The sequence below is a fragment of the Budorcas taxicolor genome, chromosome 3 (assembly GCF_023091745.1).
Source record: "Budorcas taxicolor isolate Tak-1 chromosome 3, Takin1.1, whole genome shotgun sequence".
NCBI lineage: Eukaryota > Metazoa > Chordata > Mammalia > Artiodactyla > Bovidae > Budorcas > Budorcas taxicolor.
Genome location: NC_068912.1, coordinates 108543242 through 108556012, shown reverse-complemented (window position 1 = coordinate 108556012; position 12771 = coordinate 108543242). Strand labels below are relative to the sequence as shown.

Here is a 12771-nt window from a genome sequence, read left to right as displayed (position 1 = left end):
TGGGTTCTGCAGAACAGAGTCAGCTTCTTGGGAAAGAGCTGCCTTCATGAGCCGGAAGAGAGCGAGACTGCGGCTCACTCTGGGAGGACACAGAGCTGCGTGACTCATCGCCGCCCAGTACTGCCGGCTCCCTCTGGCACAGTGCTGGGGAGCACGGGGCCCAGGAGTACAGGCGGAGTCCCATCCCAGTCCTGGCCCAGAAGGCGGTCCCTGGCCAGCGATTACAATCCCGCACGTAGGGACAGAGGCAGGATGCTGTGGGGGCACCGAGGAGGAAGCAACTCAGCACCAAAGGAGTCTGGGCAGGCCTCACAGAGGAGGTGACATCATCAAAAAGAGGAATAGAATTGGTCAGGCAGCAGCAGGGAGGGAAGAAGGGGAGGGCACTCCTGGCCAAGATAGGAGATGCAAAGGCACGGAAGTGTCTGCACAGCGTTGGCACAGTGCCCACCACCCAGTGAGTACTCCATAAATGCCAGGCATTATCGCTGTGGTTGGTTTATCTTCATTATGGTTATTAACCTGGACTCATTACTTAATATTTTTACTACCATAAAGGAGTTACTACAATGAATAAATGTCTAACTATACTGCACTTTTCACTGAACTTTTCTCAACTATAAAAGGGGCTGTTGTGAAGATTAGGTCTAAGGCACACACAGCACTGGGCAGGAGTGGTGGTGAGCAACATCGGAGGCAGCTTCATTTTCTCCCTCTCTTGGAGGCCAGCCCCTGGGGTTGCTGTGCCTGGGAGGCACAGAAGAAGAGGTATTTGGGGGGGGGGGGGGGGGGTTAAAGATGACCAGTCAACAAAGCAGGGACTTGGCTAGGTGGAGTCATTGGGGGTTTCAAAAGCGACAAAGGTGTCACCTGGAGCCCTGGAATAGGAGCTCCTGGCCCTGGATGCAAGTCTTTTCAGCTGGAACAAGGCAGGTTGTACCTGCCTTTCTATTCTGACAAGGTCCTGATTTCAGAAAAAAACTGTACCTGGCCCTGGGTGGGGCCCCAGTTCTGTGTGTACCTGTTCCAGTCACGCTGTACCTGTTGAGTGTTCCTGATTCTCACTGTGAAAAGTTACTTGCCTGGGTGTACCTGTCTTGATAACTATGGCTCTGCCTCCAACCGTGTGTGAACCAAACTGTATACCCAGTTCACTCGATCGTCCCGGACTGTACACTTCTGCACACTTAGGTCTGAACGTACGCGGACCTGTGCCTGTGTAGCCGTACACTTGGTCCGCCCGTGACTGACTCGATGTGCGTACCTGCTTTAGCCCGGGCTTACCTCACGCCTTGCGAGCCGTGCACTCCTGCCCTGCAGATCTCCCCACCGCCAGGGCCCAGAGGTTCAGAGGAAGGGGCTGCGGCCCACGCCCCCGCCCCCATTCCAGGCCGGGCCGGCTGCTCTGGGGCAGCGGGGGCGGGGCCGGAGGCCAGGGCGGGGCGGGGCGAGCGGCGCGGGGGCGGAGCAGGAAGGGGCGGTGGCCGCTCCGCCCCTCGCCGCCCGAGCCGGCTCTCGGCTCTCGCCTCCCCTGCCCGGCTTCCGCGTCACGGTCCCGGGCGCCACCTGCCCGCCCACTCGCCCCGTATAAAGTCGCTGGCGGCCTGGCCCCCGGGACTCGGCCCCATGGAGACGCCGCCGGCCGCGGCTGGCGCACGGCAGGGTGAGGCGCTCGCGGCTGGGAGGGGGAGCAGGCCTCCGGGGCGGGGGGAGGAGGGGGTGGGAAGGGCTCGAGCTGAGACCGACCGGAGCGGGAGGGACGTGGGGCCAGTCCACTCCGGCCTTGCCGATCCCCGGGCCTTCCTCCAACTTTGCCCAAGTCGGAGGATCCTGGGAGACCGAGGTCCGGAGTGGGAATCGGGCGAGAGCGAGGTTCTGGGCCGGGACGCCCTCCGCGTCACCGAGCCCGGAGGCCAACCAGAGTTTCCCAGCAACTTTTCTCGCTGGTGGGTCGCCCTGGAAACTTCCCCTCCCCCGGCCCGGGAGTCCGGCCACGGGCCCCGCGCCTCCCGGCCTGGGCTTCGAGCAGTGGGCAGACGGACGCGAGGAGGCGATGGCTTCAACGGGGAAGCCCCCGCCACCCCCTTCCAGCGCACTTCCAACCCAGCGGGTTTCCACATGAGAGCCCCGCCCCGTTTGCCGTGGGGGCGCGGTCAGGTCCTCGGAGGCCTCCCACGATTTCTGGGTCCCCTGGTTGGCGGGTGTCGGGGGTGGGTGCTGGGAATGGGGTGGGAGGAGGGGTAAGACTGCCCAAGTTCAAATCCTTGCGTCACCAGCTAACAGCTGGATGACCTTGAGTATGTTCTTAATGTCTGTAGCTGAACTTTCCTCCTATATAAGATGGGAGTGATGCTCTCTAGCTGGGAAGGCTTTTGAGAGGATACCAGAGGTAAAAGGCCAAGATGGCTTTGCATACTGCCACCCATATTGTTGGATGGAGAGGGAGGGACAGGAAAGGAGGTGAGCAGGAAATCCAGTCCCATCCCTAACCCTCCTGGTTGTCCTACAGGAGCTGTGAAAAGTGCCTTCCACCAATCTGAGCTGTGAGTGGCCAGTGAAGAGAGGCCCAGGCAGGAAGCCAGCCCCACCATGAGCCTGTGGGAACTTGAAGACCGCCGCTGCTGCCAGGGGACCCCCAGGCCCGCCCAGGAGCCCACGGCCGAGGAGGCAACGACTGCAGAGCTGCAGATGAAGGTTGACTTCTTCCGGAAGCTGGGCTACTCATCTGCTGAGATCCACAGTGTCCTGCAGAAGCTGGGCGTCCAGGCAGACACCAACACAGTGCTGGGGGAGCTGGTGAAACATGGGTCAGCGGCCGAGCGGGAGCGCCAGGCATCGCCGGATCCCTGCCCTCAGCTGCCTCTGGTCCCCCGGGGTGGGGGCACCCCCAAGGCTCCCACCGTGGAGACTTCTCCACCCGAGGAAGACAAGGAGGGCAGTGACCTGAGACCCATAGTCATCGATGGGAGCAACGTGGCCATGAGGTACATGTCACTTCTGTGTCCAAGACCATGGCCTCTGGCCGGGATTGGTGGCCATGTCTCTACACCTCTTGTAGAGAGGACTTCAGGAAGGAGTTTGGTCTCTTCTCTAGACTGGTCTAGAGGAAGGGAAAGCCCTTTATGGAGGTCCTACTGTGTGCCAGGAGTCTCCCTTAATCCTCTCAGCTTCTTGGAAGTGGGTTTTAGGGCTGTTTGAGGGGGCTCAAAGAGTTACTCTGGGGCCCACTTCTCGTAAGTGCCGGAGAAAGGATTCGAACTCAGATCCTTCTGACTCCAGAGCTGCCTTATGCTCTCCATTAGGGATCAGACTGTGGGCTCCAGCTTATTCACATAGGAGCCTTCTTCCTCCTCTGTGAGATGGGGCTCACCACCCTTCAGGTGGTGCTTGTGAGGAATGAATGCCTGGAACCTGGAGAGAAGGGCTTGTTCATCATTGGTAGTTGTTGTTATCGTTACTGTTATTCAGGGTCTGGGACTGCTGGGGCCTTGTTGCCTCAGACCTGGGCTCGCGTGGAAGCCGGCCCAGCTACTGAGGCCTTTGCAGCTGTGACCAAGAGTAACCTTGAGGATCTGGCGACATCAGGGGTGTGGGCGGGTGGCTTGATGCTTTGGCTCCAGGGGCTTGATGACTTGGGTCGCCTCTGCTTCTGCTGGAGCCACCTAGGCTAGACTGGGCTCTCAGGGTCCCCCAGGGACCAGAGCTAGGCCTGGGCCCCAGTAGCCATCCCCACCTCTTCCCCTATGCAGGCTCTCATGGGGGCGGGGGGGGGGGGGGGTGGGGGCGCTGCTGCTGACTCCAGAGAACCCAGACCTCCCTTCCATTCATCCCTGCCCTCTGGCCTCACTTTCTCCCTGTCCTTTCAAGGCAGGCTGGTGAGTCAGGGCTGGGTGTCTAGCTCATAAGGAAAAGTTCCTGCGGGTGTGGATGGAGAGACCCCAGACACGGGTGTGGAGTGGGAAGGACTCCTTCCCCAGCCTCCCTGAGGGCTCTCCCAGGTGGGCTTCATGAGGCCTCTGTCCTCTGCCTGCCCCCCATCTGCCCCTCCCATACCTGGCCGAGCTCAGCTGTCTGCCTGGGCCCGGCCTAGCTCAGTAGATATGCAGGTGGCCCTCCTCCAGCCACTTCTGGGTCTGTTTTCCCATCTCTGGAATGGTTTGAGCCTAGGTGGAAACTGAGGCAAGCTGGCATCCACAAGCCCACGGCAGCTGGTCACCCTACGTGCTTTGAGAGTTGGGGGACCCCTCTCGGGCTGCAGTAGCAGTTGACTGGGTCAGGAGTTGGGATCCCTTAGCGACTCCCTCCTCTGGGGGGCGTGGGCCGGAAGGCTGAGCCCGGGGGCAGCCATGTGCAGTGTGTGTTTGTATCCTGGCCTGAGGAGGAGGAGCCGGGCAGGGGGAGGGGCAGGTGGTGGAGGGCCTGGCCAGAGGCCGAGCCGCTCGGGGTTTTCTGAGCTGGGGCAGTAGCAAAAGGGGAATTCCAGCCTCTAGCTTCCTGTCTCAGCTGCTGCTGGGTTCCTACCCTCCTGCCCCCTCCCGCCCCAGGGCAGGCGGGCCAGCCCCTACCATATGCAAATTGTGGGGAAATTCACCTCTTGTTTCCTTCTAAGGGAATTTTTCTCCACTTGCTGGGCCCAGCCCAGGCAGATCTTTTCACCTGGGTAGCCCTGCCCTCTACCCAGGGTGGGAGTCTGGAGTCTCCAGCAGAAGCACATGTCGTCCAGTGTCTCCTTAGGCTGAGGGGCCCTGACTTTCTGGGCCAGCAGGACTGTGGTGAGGGTGAGAGGATGTCTGGTTCTCCTCTGCCAGCAGAACTTCCTCCCGGGCAGTGAGAAGGACTGAGGTTAGCTGCAGACAGGCGCTCCTGGCTTGGGAGGGTAGGATCTGGGCTTGACTCGAGGGACCGCCACACGTGCTCGACTTCTGCCAAGAGTAAGGCTCTGTTCGCCTGCTTAAGGAATATCCTGGGGGCTGGGATGACTGAGAGCAGACTTGTCCCCAGCTAAGGTTTCTGATTCCCAGAAGCAGTGCTCTGTCCCGGAAGCCCCAGTGGACCCCGAAGTCCCAGGGCTTGTGGGTGCTGGCCTGGGAGGGGGCGTGTGCAGGTACACACATGTGCACAGAAGGCGGCAGGTAGATGGGGAGCTGTCAGGACACCCCACCTGGGGTCCTGACAGAGGAGCAGGAGTTTGCCAGATGCATGATTTTCCCTGTTCCCAGCCTGCCCCACCCACTGAGCCCTTTTGTTCAAACTCAAGTTTGGAAGTTGTTGGTTTTTTTTTTTTTCCTCTCCTAAAGAACCTTAGCTCTCCTGTTAGGGGTCAGAAGGCAGTCCGACGTGGGTTTAAGTTCGACCTCTTACCAATAGCCAGGGAACTTTAGATGCATCTCAGAGCCTTGTAAGGATGAAGCCAAGGAGCTATGCCATGCACCTGGGCTCGGTGCCTATGCATTCAGGCCTGCTGTGGGGGCTGTCACTTGTCTTTGTATGATCGGGCATCAGCACCCGTAGGGGTTAAGAGCACAGCCTCTGGGTGTGCATCCCTGTTTGACCATCGCTACTTGTGATGCTGGCAACTGGTTGCCCTCTGTGGACCAGTTTCCTCACCTGAATAAAAGGGCAAAGGTCCTCTCATGACAGTCCCCTCCTCAGAGGCTTACTGATGATTCAGTACTGAGCACAGGGATCAGGGCCTGGCTCACAGCTCTCAGTAAATGTTAACTTTTATTATTATAAGTGGGCCGGCGGATGGCAGTGAGGAGGCCCCACCTGGCAGGGATGAGCTCTGCCTTCAGGTTGGACTTCGCCTCACTTACAATTTACAGAGACCTTCAGCCCTGGGAGCCCCAGCCTCACTCCTCGACAGTCTCCATGCCCGCCCCACCTCCCTTTCTATTTCTCTTGGGGCTCTAGCTGTCGCCCGCCGCCACCCCCCACCCCACCCAAACCCACCCACAGGATGTGGTCGGCCATGGAGTTGCCTCTTTTGCGTAATGCTTATTCTGTTTTATTTGCCAAATATGAGTCTGAGTTGTTCACTGAGGGGCAGGGGCTGTTGGGGAGGGAGGCCCATCTGGCCCCTTCCCATCCCCTTGCCTGGTCCTGGAGCCCTGCCATGACACCCGGTATTACCTGGGAGGCCCCGTCCCTTCCTGTGAAGCCAGATGGAACCTCCACTTTGTTGGACTGTCTTTGGCCTCAAGCAGACAGGACCATTGTCCCACTGACAGAGGGCCCTTCTGAAGGAGGCTGCGGTCCCTCAGGCCCATTTTTCAGGTAGAGAAACAGCCAGGGCCACCTCAGGGCTTGCTTCTGGATCGGGGGGGGGGGGGGGGGGGGGGGGGGCGGGGAGTGTCCCCTCTCCCAGCTCAGCTGCTGGCAGAGTCCCCAGAGGCTTCCAGACCCGTCTTTTGGCCTCGGGTCACGCCCTCCTGGGAGGGGTGAGGCGCTCGGTCTAGGGAATCAGGGCAGTGGGAGGGAAAGCATTCTCCCTTCACTTTCACACTGAAGGGCCCTGTGGCCGCCTCCTGCCCTGAACTGAAGGTTGACTCGAGGCTCCCCCCTCACCCTCCTCAGTCGCACTCCCGGCCTGAACTCTAATCCAGCTTTAATCCAGAGCAACCTGGCTTCTCCTCCCCAGCTCCCACCCACAGCCCTGCGAGCCGGCAGGGGAGGGGTGGTGACTCAGTCCGCCTGTGGACATCTGGGTCCCTGTGGTCCCAGTGCCTTTCCCCCACCCCCAGGTGTGTTGTAAGCAGCTTGACCCTGCCCCACGTGGGGAGCAGGTGCTGCCAGATTCCTGGGCGTCTCCTTGCTGTCTGTTGGGAGAGGAACCTCGGGAAAAAAAAAGCCCCAGGTCTGGTCATCACAGCCTGTGTGGGAACCAGCAGTGAATACAGGCGCTGGAGCTCCAGCCAGAGGGCGGGGGGCCAAGCCCAGCGGCTCCACCAGCCAGAACAGGGGCTGGAGGGCAGCCCGCCTCCCTCCTGTGCAGGCCAAAGCAACAGCAGGCTGACCCTGCCCTCCTCTCCTCCCCAGCCATGGGAACAAGGAGGTCTTCTCCTGCCGGGGGATCCTCCTGGCGGTGAATTGGTTCCTGGAGCGGGGCCACACAGATATCACCGTGTTTGTGCCATCCTGGAGGAAAGAGCAGCCTCGCCCAGATGTGCCCATCACTGGTGAGTGGCACCTCGGATGGGGCGCGGTCTCACTGCTGCAGTTCTCCTCCAGAGAGACCCTTTAGGTGTGAGCAACAGCTTCCAGGCCCCAGGCAGGAACCAGCAGTTCTTTCCCTGGCTTTTGCTGTCTTCAGCATCCCTGCTCTGAACAGTGGTCCTTGGCGGTCACCCTGGGCAGCCTCTACCTTTGGGTAGCGGGCACCTCCCTCACCTAATGGTGGCCGGCTCACGCCATATCCCCCGTGGCACAGGGTCGGGTGATATAGCGGCCAAGTCCCTGGCCTCTGTAATCCCGGATCAGTCCCTTCTGGCTAGGCCACTTGCCCCTCATCTGAGACACGGGATGGGGTGAGGGCTAGATAACTTTGCGGGGTGGGTATCAGCATCACAGCAGTTAATCTGCCTAAGTGCTCAGCAGAGCGCCTGCCACATAGCGGATGCCAGCTGCTGGCACGTAACAGATTCCGGCTGCTACCATTGCTCCTACACGAGCTCCTGACCTTTGTGGGGAGAGCCCAGGTTTGTTTCTCTGGACGTCTTGATGTGGGGGCAGGCTGGCTAGGGTCGCCCGTTCCAGGAAAAGAGGCCCCTTCTGGGTGGGCCCGTCAGTCCTGGCTGAGACATTCATCTGGCCTCAGCTCAAGCCAGAACTCGTTGCCAGATACCCCTAGGACAGGCTGGGCATGACCAGGGCTGGCGTCCATAGGGGAGGAGGCAGCCCAGCTTCTCTGGCCAGCCTGTTCTTGGGGGTTTGAAACGAGGCGCCAGGCCCAGCAAGCTGCGGGGGTTGTTGGCCTCCACAGAGCCCCTTCCTGCTCCCATGACCCTGGGGTTGAGAGCCTCCACAGAGCCCCTTCCTGCTCCCATGACCCTGGGGTTGAGAGCCTGGCTACTGGGCTCAGGGAGCCATGCGGGCTGGCTGTGAGTCCAGGCTGGGCCCTGACCTGCGTGCACCCCTGCTGCCTCCCAGACCAGCACATCCTGCGGGACCTGGAAAAGAAGAAGATCTTGGTATTCACGCCGTCACGGCGGGTGGGTGGCAAGCGGGTGGTCTGCTACGATGACCGCTTCATCGTGAAGCTGGCCTTTGAGTCGGACGGCATCGTGGTCTCCAACGACACGTACCGGGACCTGCAGGGAGAGCGGCAGGAGTGGAAGCGCTTCATCGAGGAGCGGCTGCTCATGTACTCCTTCGTCAACGACAAGTATGTCCCCCCACTGCTGGAGGGGCTCAGGGGAGGGACCAGGCCGGGGCGGCTCCGTGGCTGAGCCGTGTGGCCTTGGGCCTGGGCAGCTCCAAGCGCAAGATTGGCAGGACCCCACAGGGGAGCAGCCAGGCTGGGAGAGGGCTAGGCTTTCTGGCTTAGGGGCTGGGTCAGGAGCCTTTGGGACAGGATGTGGTCAGTGCTTCAAGACAGTCTCTCCAGTTCCCAGCCCCGAGGCTCTGACCAGAGGCCAGTGGATGCAGCCTTAGATCCCGACTTCAGGCCTCAGCGAGCTCCCAGCAAGAGAGTCACCCCTGACTGTGGCCCTCTGGACTGGGACCTCCTCCCTACCTCAGGACAATCCCCCCAGAGCCTGGGGGACCCTACTGGGTGGACACTAGTTTTCGGAGCTGCCCCCTCTTCGTCCGAGTGAGGCTCCCTATCCAGCCCCTCCCCAGCACTGGGAAGTCCCCCATCACCTCTCCCCCGTCCTCTGCAGGTTCATGCCCCCTGATGACCCTTTGGGCCGTCACGGGCCGAGCCTGGACAACTTCCTGCGTAAGAAGCCACTCACAGCGGAGCACAGGAAGCAGCCGTGTCCCTATGGTAAGAGCCTGGGCCCCAGCCTCCCGGGCCGTCCTCACAGCATCCCCTGATCTCTCGCCCAAATCAGCCTGTACCCGTGTCCTTTCTCTCAGGGATCCCCTACCCCCACCCCATGTTTCTTGGACTGGCCCTTCGGTCTCCCACCCCCTGGTTCTAGGTGAAGGTGAAGCTGAAGTTGCTCAGTCGTGTCCGACTCTTTGCGACCCCATGGACTGTAGCCTACCAGGCTCCTCAGTCCATGGAATTTTTCAGGCAAGAGTACTGGAGTGGGTTGCCATTTCCTTCTCCAGGAGATCTTCCTGACCCAGGGACCAAACCCAGGTCTCCTGCATTGCAGGCAGACGCTTTACCGTCTGAGCCGCCAGGGAAGCCCTGGTTCTAGATCCCCCTTGAATTCTCTCCCAGGGAGGAAATGCACCTATGGGATCAAGTGCCGATTCTTCCACCCTGAGCGGCCGAGCCGGCCCCAGCGCTCCGTGGCCGACGAGCTCCGCGCCAACGCCCTGCTGCCGCCCTCCAGGGCCTCGAGCAAGGACAAAAGCGGCCGGCGGCCTTCACCCTCCTCTCAGCCCGGCTCTCTGCCGACAGAGCAGGAGCAGTGCAGCCCGGAGGGAAAGAAGCTGGGGGCCCAGGCGTCCCCAGGAACCCCCCGGGAGGGCCTGATGCAGACCTTCGCTCCGACAGGCAGGAGCCTCCCTCCTAGCGGGAGCAGTGGCGGCAGCTTCGGGCCCTCGGACTGGTTCTCACAAACCCTGGACTCTCTCCCCTATGCCTCCCAGGACTGCCTGGACTCGGGCATCGGCTCCCTGGAGAGCCAGATGTCAGAACTCTGGGGGGTTCGAGGAGGGGGCCCTGGCGAGCCAGGCCCGCCCCGGGGCCCTTATGGCGGCTACCGCACCTATGGGGCAGAGCTCCCCGCCACCCCGGCCTTCCCGGCCTTCAGCCGGGCCCTGGGTGCCGGCCACTTCAGCGTCCCCGCTGACTACGCACCCCCGCCGGCCACCTTTCCACCTCGGGAATACTGGTCTGAGCCATACCAGCTGCCCCCGCCCACCCCAGGCCTGCCGGAGCCCCGGGCGCCCGGCCCAGGAGCTGACAGGGGCCCCTGGGGCGGGGCAGGCAGGCTGGCGAAGGAGCGAGCCAGCGTGTACACTAAGCTGTGCGGCGTCTTCCCCCCACACCTGGTGGAGGCTGTGATGGCGCGCTTCCCGCAGCTCCTGGACCCCCAGCGGCTGGCCGCCGAGATCCTCTCCTACAAGTCCCAGCACCTCAGTGAATAAAGCTGGCCCAGCCGCCTCGGGGGCAGCACCTCCGAGAGCTGCCAGGCCTGGGCCGTGGGCCCTTGAGCAGCCTGGCGCTGAGGCCTACCACCAGAGGCTGGTCAGAGGGAGGACTCAAGTAGGGAAGGAACCCCAAACCAAAGATCCTGTAGGATTGCTCCTGGCCCCTCCAGCCGCCCCCGGCCCAAGGGCTCAGGAGTGATCAGCCTGTTGATACACATTGTATCTGTAGTTTCAGGAGACGCTGCCAGTAAAGGCTGTCAGTCCGTGGCTGAGGCCCAAACCCTCCTTTCTCTCAGAGGGCGGGGAGGGAGGCAGGGGGGAGCAGAGGCCTGGGCTGGGGGCCCTGTGCACGGCCCCCCCACCTCCGCCCCGCCCCTGGGACGCCGGCTTTGGCTGGCTCGTTGGGCACCGTGTGCCCGCCCTCTGTGGGCTCTCCTCTTAAGCCAATGAGGCCTCATCCGCACTCTCCGTGCGGTACGCGGCTTCATGTTAGTAAGCAAGATGCTTCTTAATAACCCACCTCCGTCCCACTCTGCGCCTGTCCCCTGTGCCTCCGGGGGGTCCAGGGCAGTCTGTCCTACCCTCTCTGCCCCACCTTCCTCTGTATTCAGAGCCGTCTTGCCCTTTCCCAAGAGCAGGGGGGACACGTATACATATGTGTACAGGTGTAAAACGTTAATATTTTACACGGAAAGCCCTTGCCTCTCTTCACACTTCAATAAAGTACAATGTGAGTGCTCTAAGAGGTGATGGTCTTTGTTGCTTGGGGATGGAGCTGGCTTCTGGGTGACGGAATGTCAGCAGGTGGGCACCCCAGATCTGCCTCCACACCCGCTCTCTGACCCTTCTCTGAAGGAAGGTTGCTGAGCTCCACGGAAAGCGCTCTGTCCCTTGGGGCAGAAGTATCCTTCCCGAGGCTTGGGTCAGGCCCTGGGAGGAGGTGGCTGTGGACACATGGGCAGGGAGTCAGGAAGCAGCAGCGTAGAGCTTGGAGTCCTGAAGCTACAGCGTGGGGAAGAGATGCTACTGGAGGAACTGGGAGGCGGGCCAGGCTGTCCCCTTTCCTCTGCCCTGCGACCAGGCCAAGCATTCCAGGAGAGCCTGGGGAGTGGCTCTGGGGCTCAGCTCTGCCCTCTCCTCCCAGATGTTGCGCTGCTCCAGGCGAGGAGCCAAGTAGGAGGCCCTGGGGCAGAACCGTCCTTAAGAGGCCCTGCCAGGGTAACCCCTAGCAGGAGGTTAGGGGTTCTGGCCCCAAACCCAAGAATAGGCTCTGCCACCGTGTATGTCCCCTGGGTCTGAGTTTCCACATCTGTGAAGTGGGGATGGTGATGCCTGCCTTCCAGGCTTGTACCTTACAGAGAGGACGTGAGCCCATGCACTTTGGTGCTCACTAAAGGGCTTCCCGTTGTGCTCACCTCCTGCCATCATCTCAACTTTCCCATCTGCCCCTGTATGGAAGGAGGCCAGGCAGGAGTTTGTTTTTCATCGTTTAGTTTTGGGGGTTTTGTTTATTTGTTCGTTTTTCCAGATAAACGAGGTATAGGGACGTCCCTGGTGATCCAGTGGCTAAGACGCCACGCTCCCAAGTGCAGGTGGCCCAGGTCCTATCCCTGGGCAGGGAACTAGATCCCACAGGCCACATCTAAGAGCTCACATGCCACAGCTATAGATCCCACATGCTGAAATGAAGATCAAAGGTCAAGCATGCCGCAACTAAGACCCAGCACAGCCAAATAAACAAAACGTGTTTTAAAAGGAGGTATAAATGTTAAATATTTTAAGCGAAAAGCTAGACTTGTCAGATGAGCCCTAAACACTACCAGCAATTAGTAATCATATCTTCGAACATCTCACAAATCTGTACTCAGAATTTGTGAAACTTTCTCTTTTGCAGAGAAGATTGATTTATTTATTTTGGCCGTGCTGCGTGCAGGCTTTGTCCAGCTGCAGCGAGTGGGGGCTGCTCTTTGTTGCCGGGCACGAGCGTCTCGTTGCCGTGACTCCTCGTGTTGGGGAAGCGAGCTCTGGGTGCACAGGCCTCAGTAGTTGCAGCACCGTGGACTCAGTAGCTGTGGCTCACAGGTGTAGTTGCTTCTTGGTGTGCGGGATCTTCCTGGACCAGGGATCAAACCCGTGTCCCCTTGCTTTGGCAGGCTTAATCACTGGACCACCAGAAAAGCCCTGTGAAGCTTTTATACTTTTTTTTTCTTCCCTAGAAATAGCTTTTCCACAGAACAACCATGCAGCCTGTTACAACAGGAAAGGCGATGCTGGCCATCTCTCTGCTTGTTAGCCCTCCCACCCCACCCCGTTGTACTTGGCCCTGAACACCCTGTAGAAGCCTGCTCTTGAGGCGAGAATCCAGGCATGACATGGGAATGACTTCAGCAAACATGACTTCCAAGCCCCCACACAGTGCGCATCCAGGTAGGTGCCCTGTGCCCGTGACACCCAGCCACCTCGGGAGGCTATATCTGCAACCAGGAAGGGTTGTTGCCT

At 60.4% G+C, this 12771-nt stretch overlaps 1 protein-coding gene across 2 annotated transcripts; it reads left to right on the top strand.

Annotated features, from left to right (window-relative positions):
• The first annotated feature begins 1566 nt into the window (after nt 1–1566).
• Nucleotides 1567–10978, top strand: ZC3H12A (zinc finger CCCH-type containing 12A). 2 transcript variants are annotated; one of them, XM_052637343.1, is made up of 6 exons: nt 1567–1663; nt 2510–2984; nt 7039–7178; nt 8149–8383; nt 8883–8989; nt 9395–10978. In XM_052637343.1, the coding sequence occupies exons 2-6, from the start codon at nt 2590–2592 to the stop codon at nt 10267–10269; spliced, it is 1752 nt and encodes a 583-aa protein (XP_052493303.1). In that variant the 5' UTR covers nt 1567–1663; nt 2510–2589; the 3' UTR covers nt 10270–10978. The 2 variants fall into 2 exon arrangements, with proteins under 2 accessions (XP_052493303.1, XP_052493304.1); XM_052637344.1 differs by lacking the exon at nt 1567–1663 and adding an exon at nt 1845–1946.
• Nucleotides 10979–12771: the final 1793 nt, after the last annotated feature.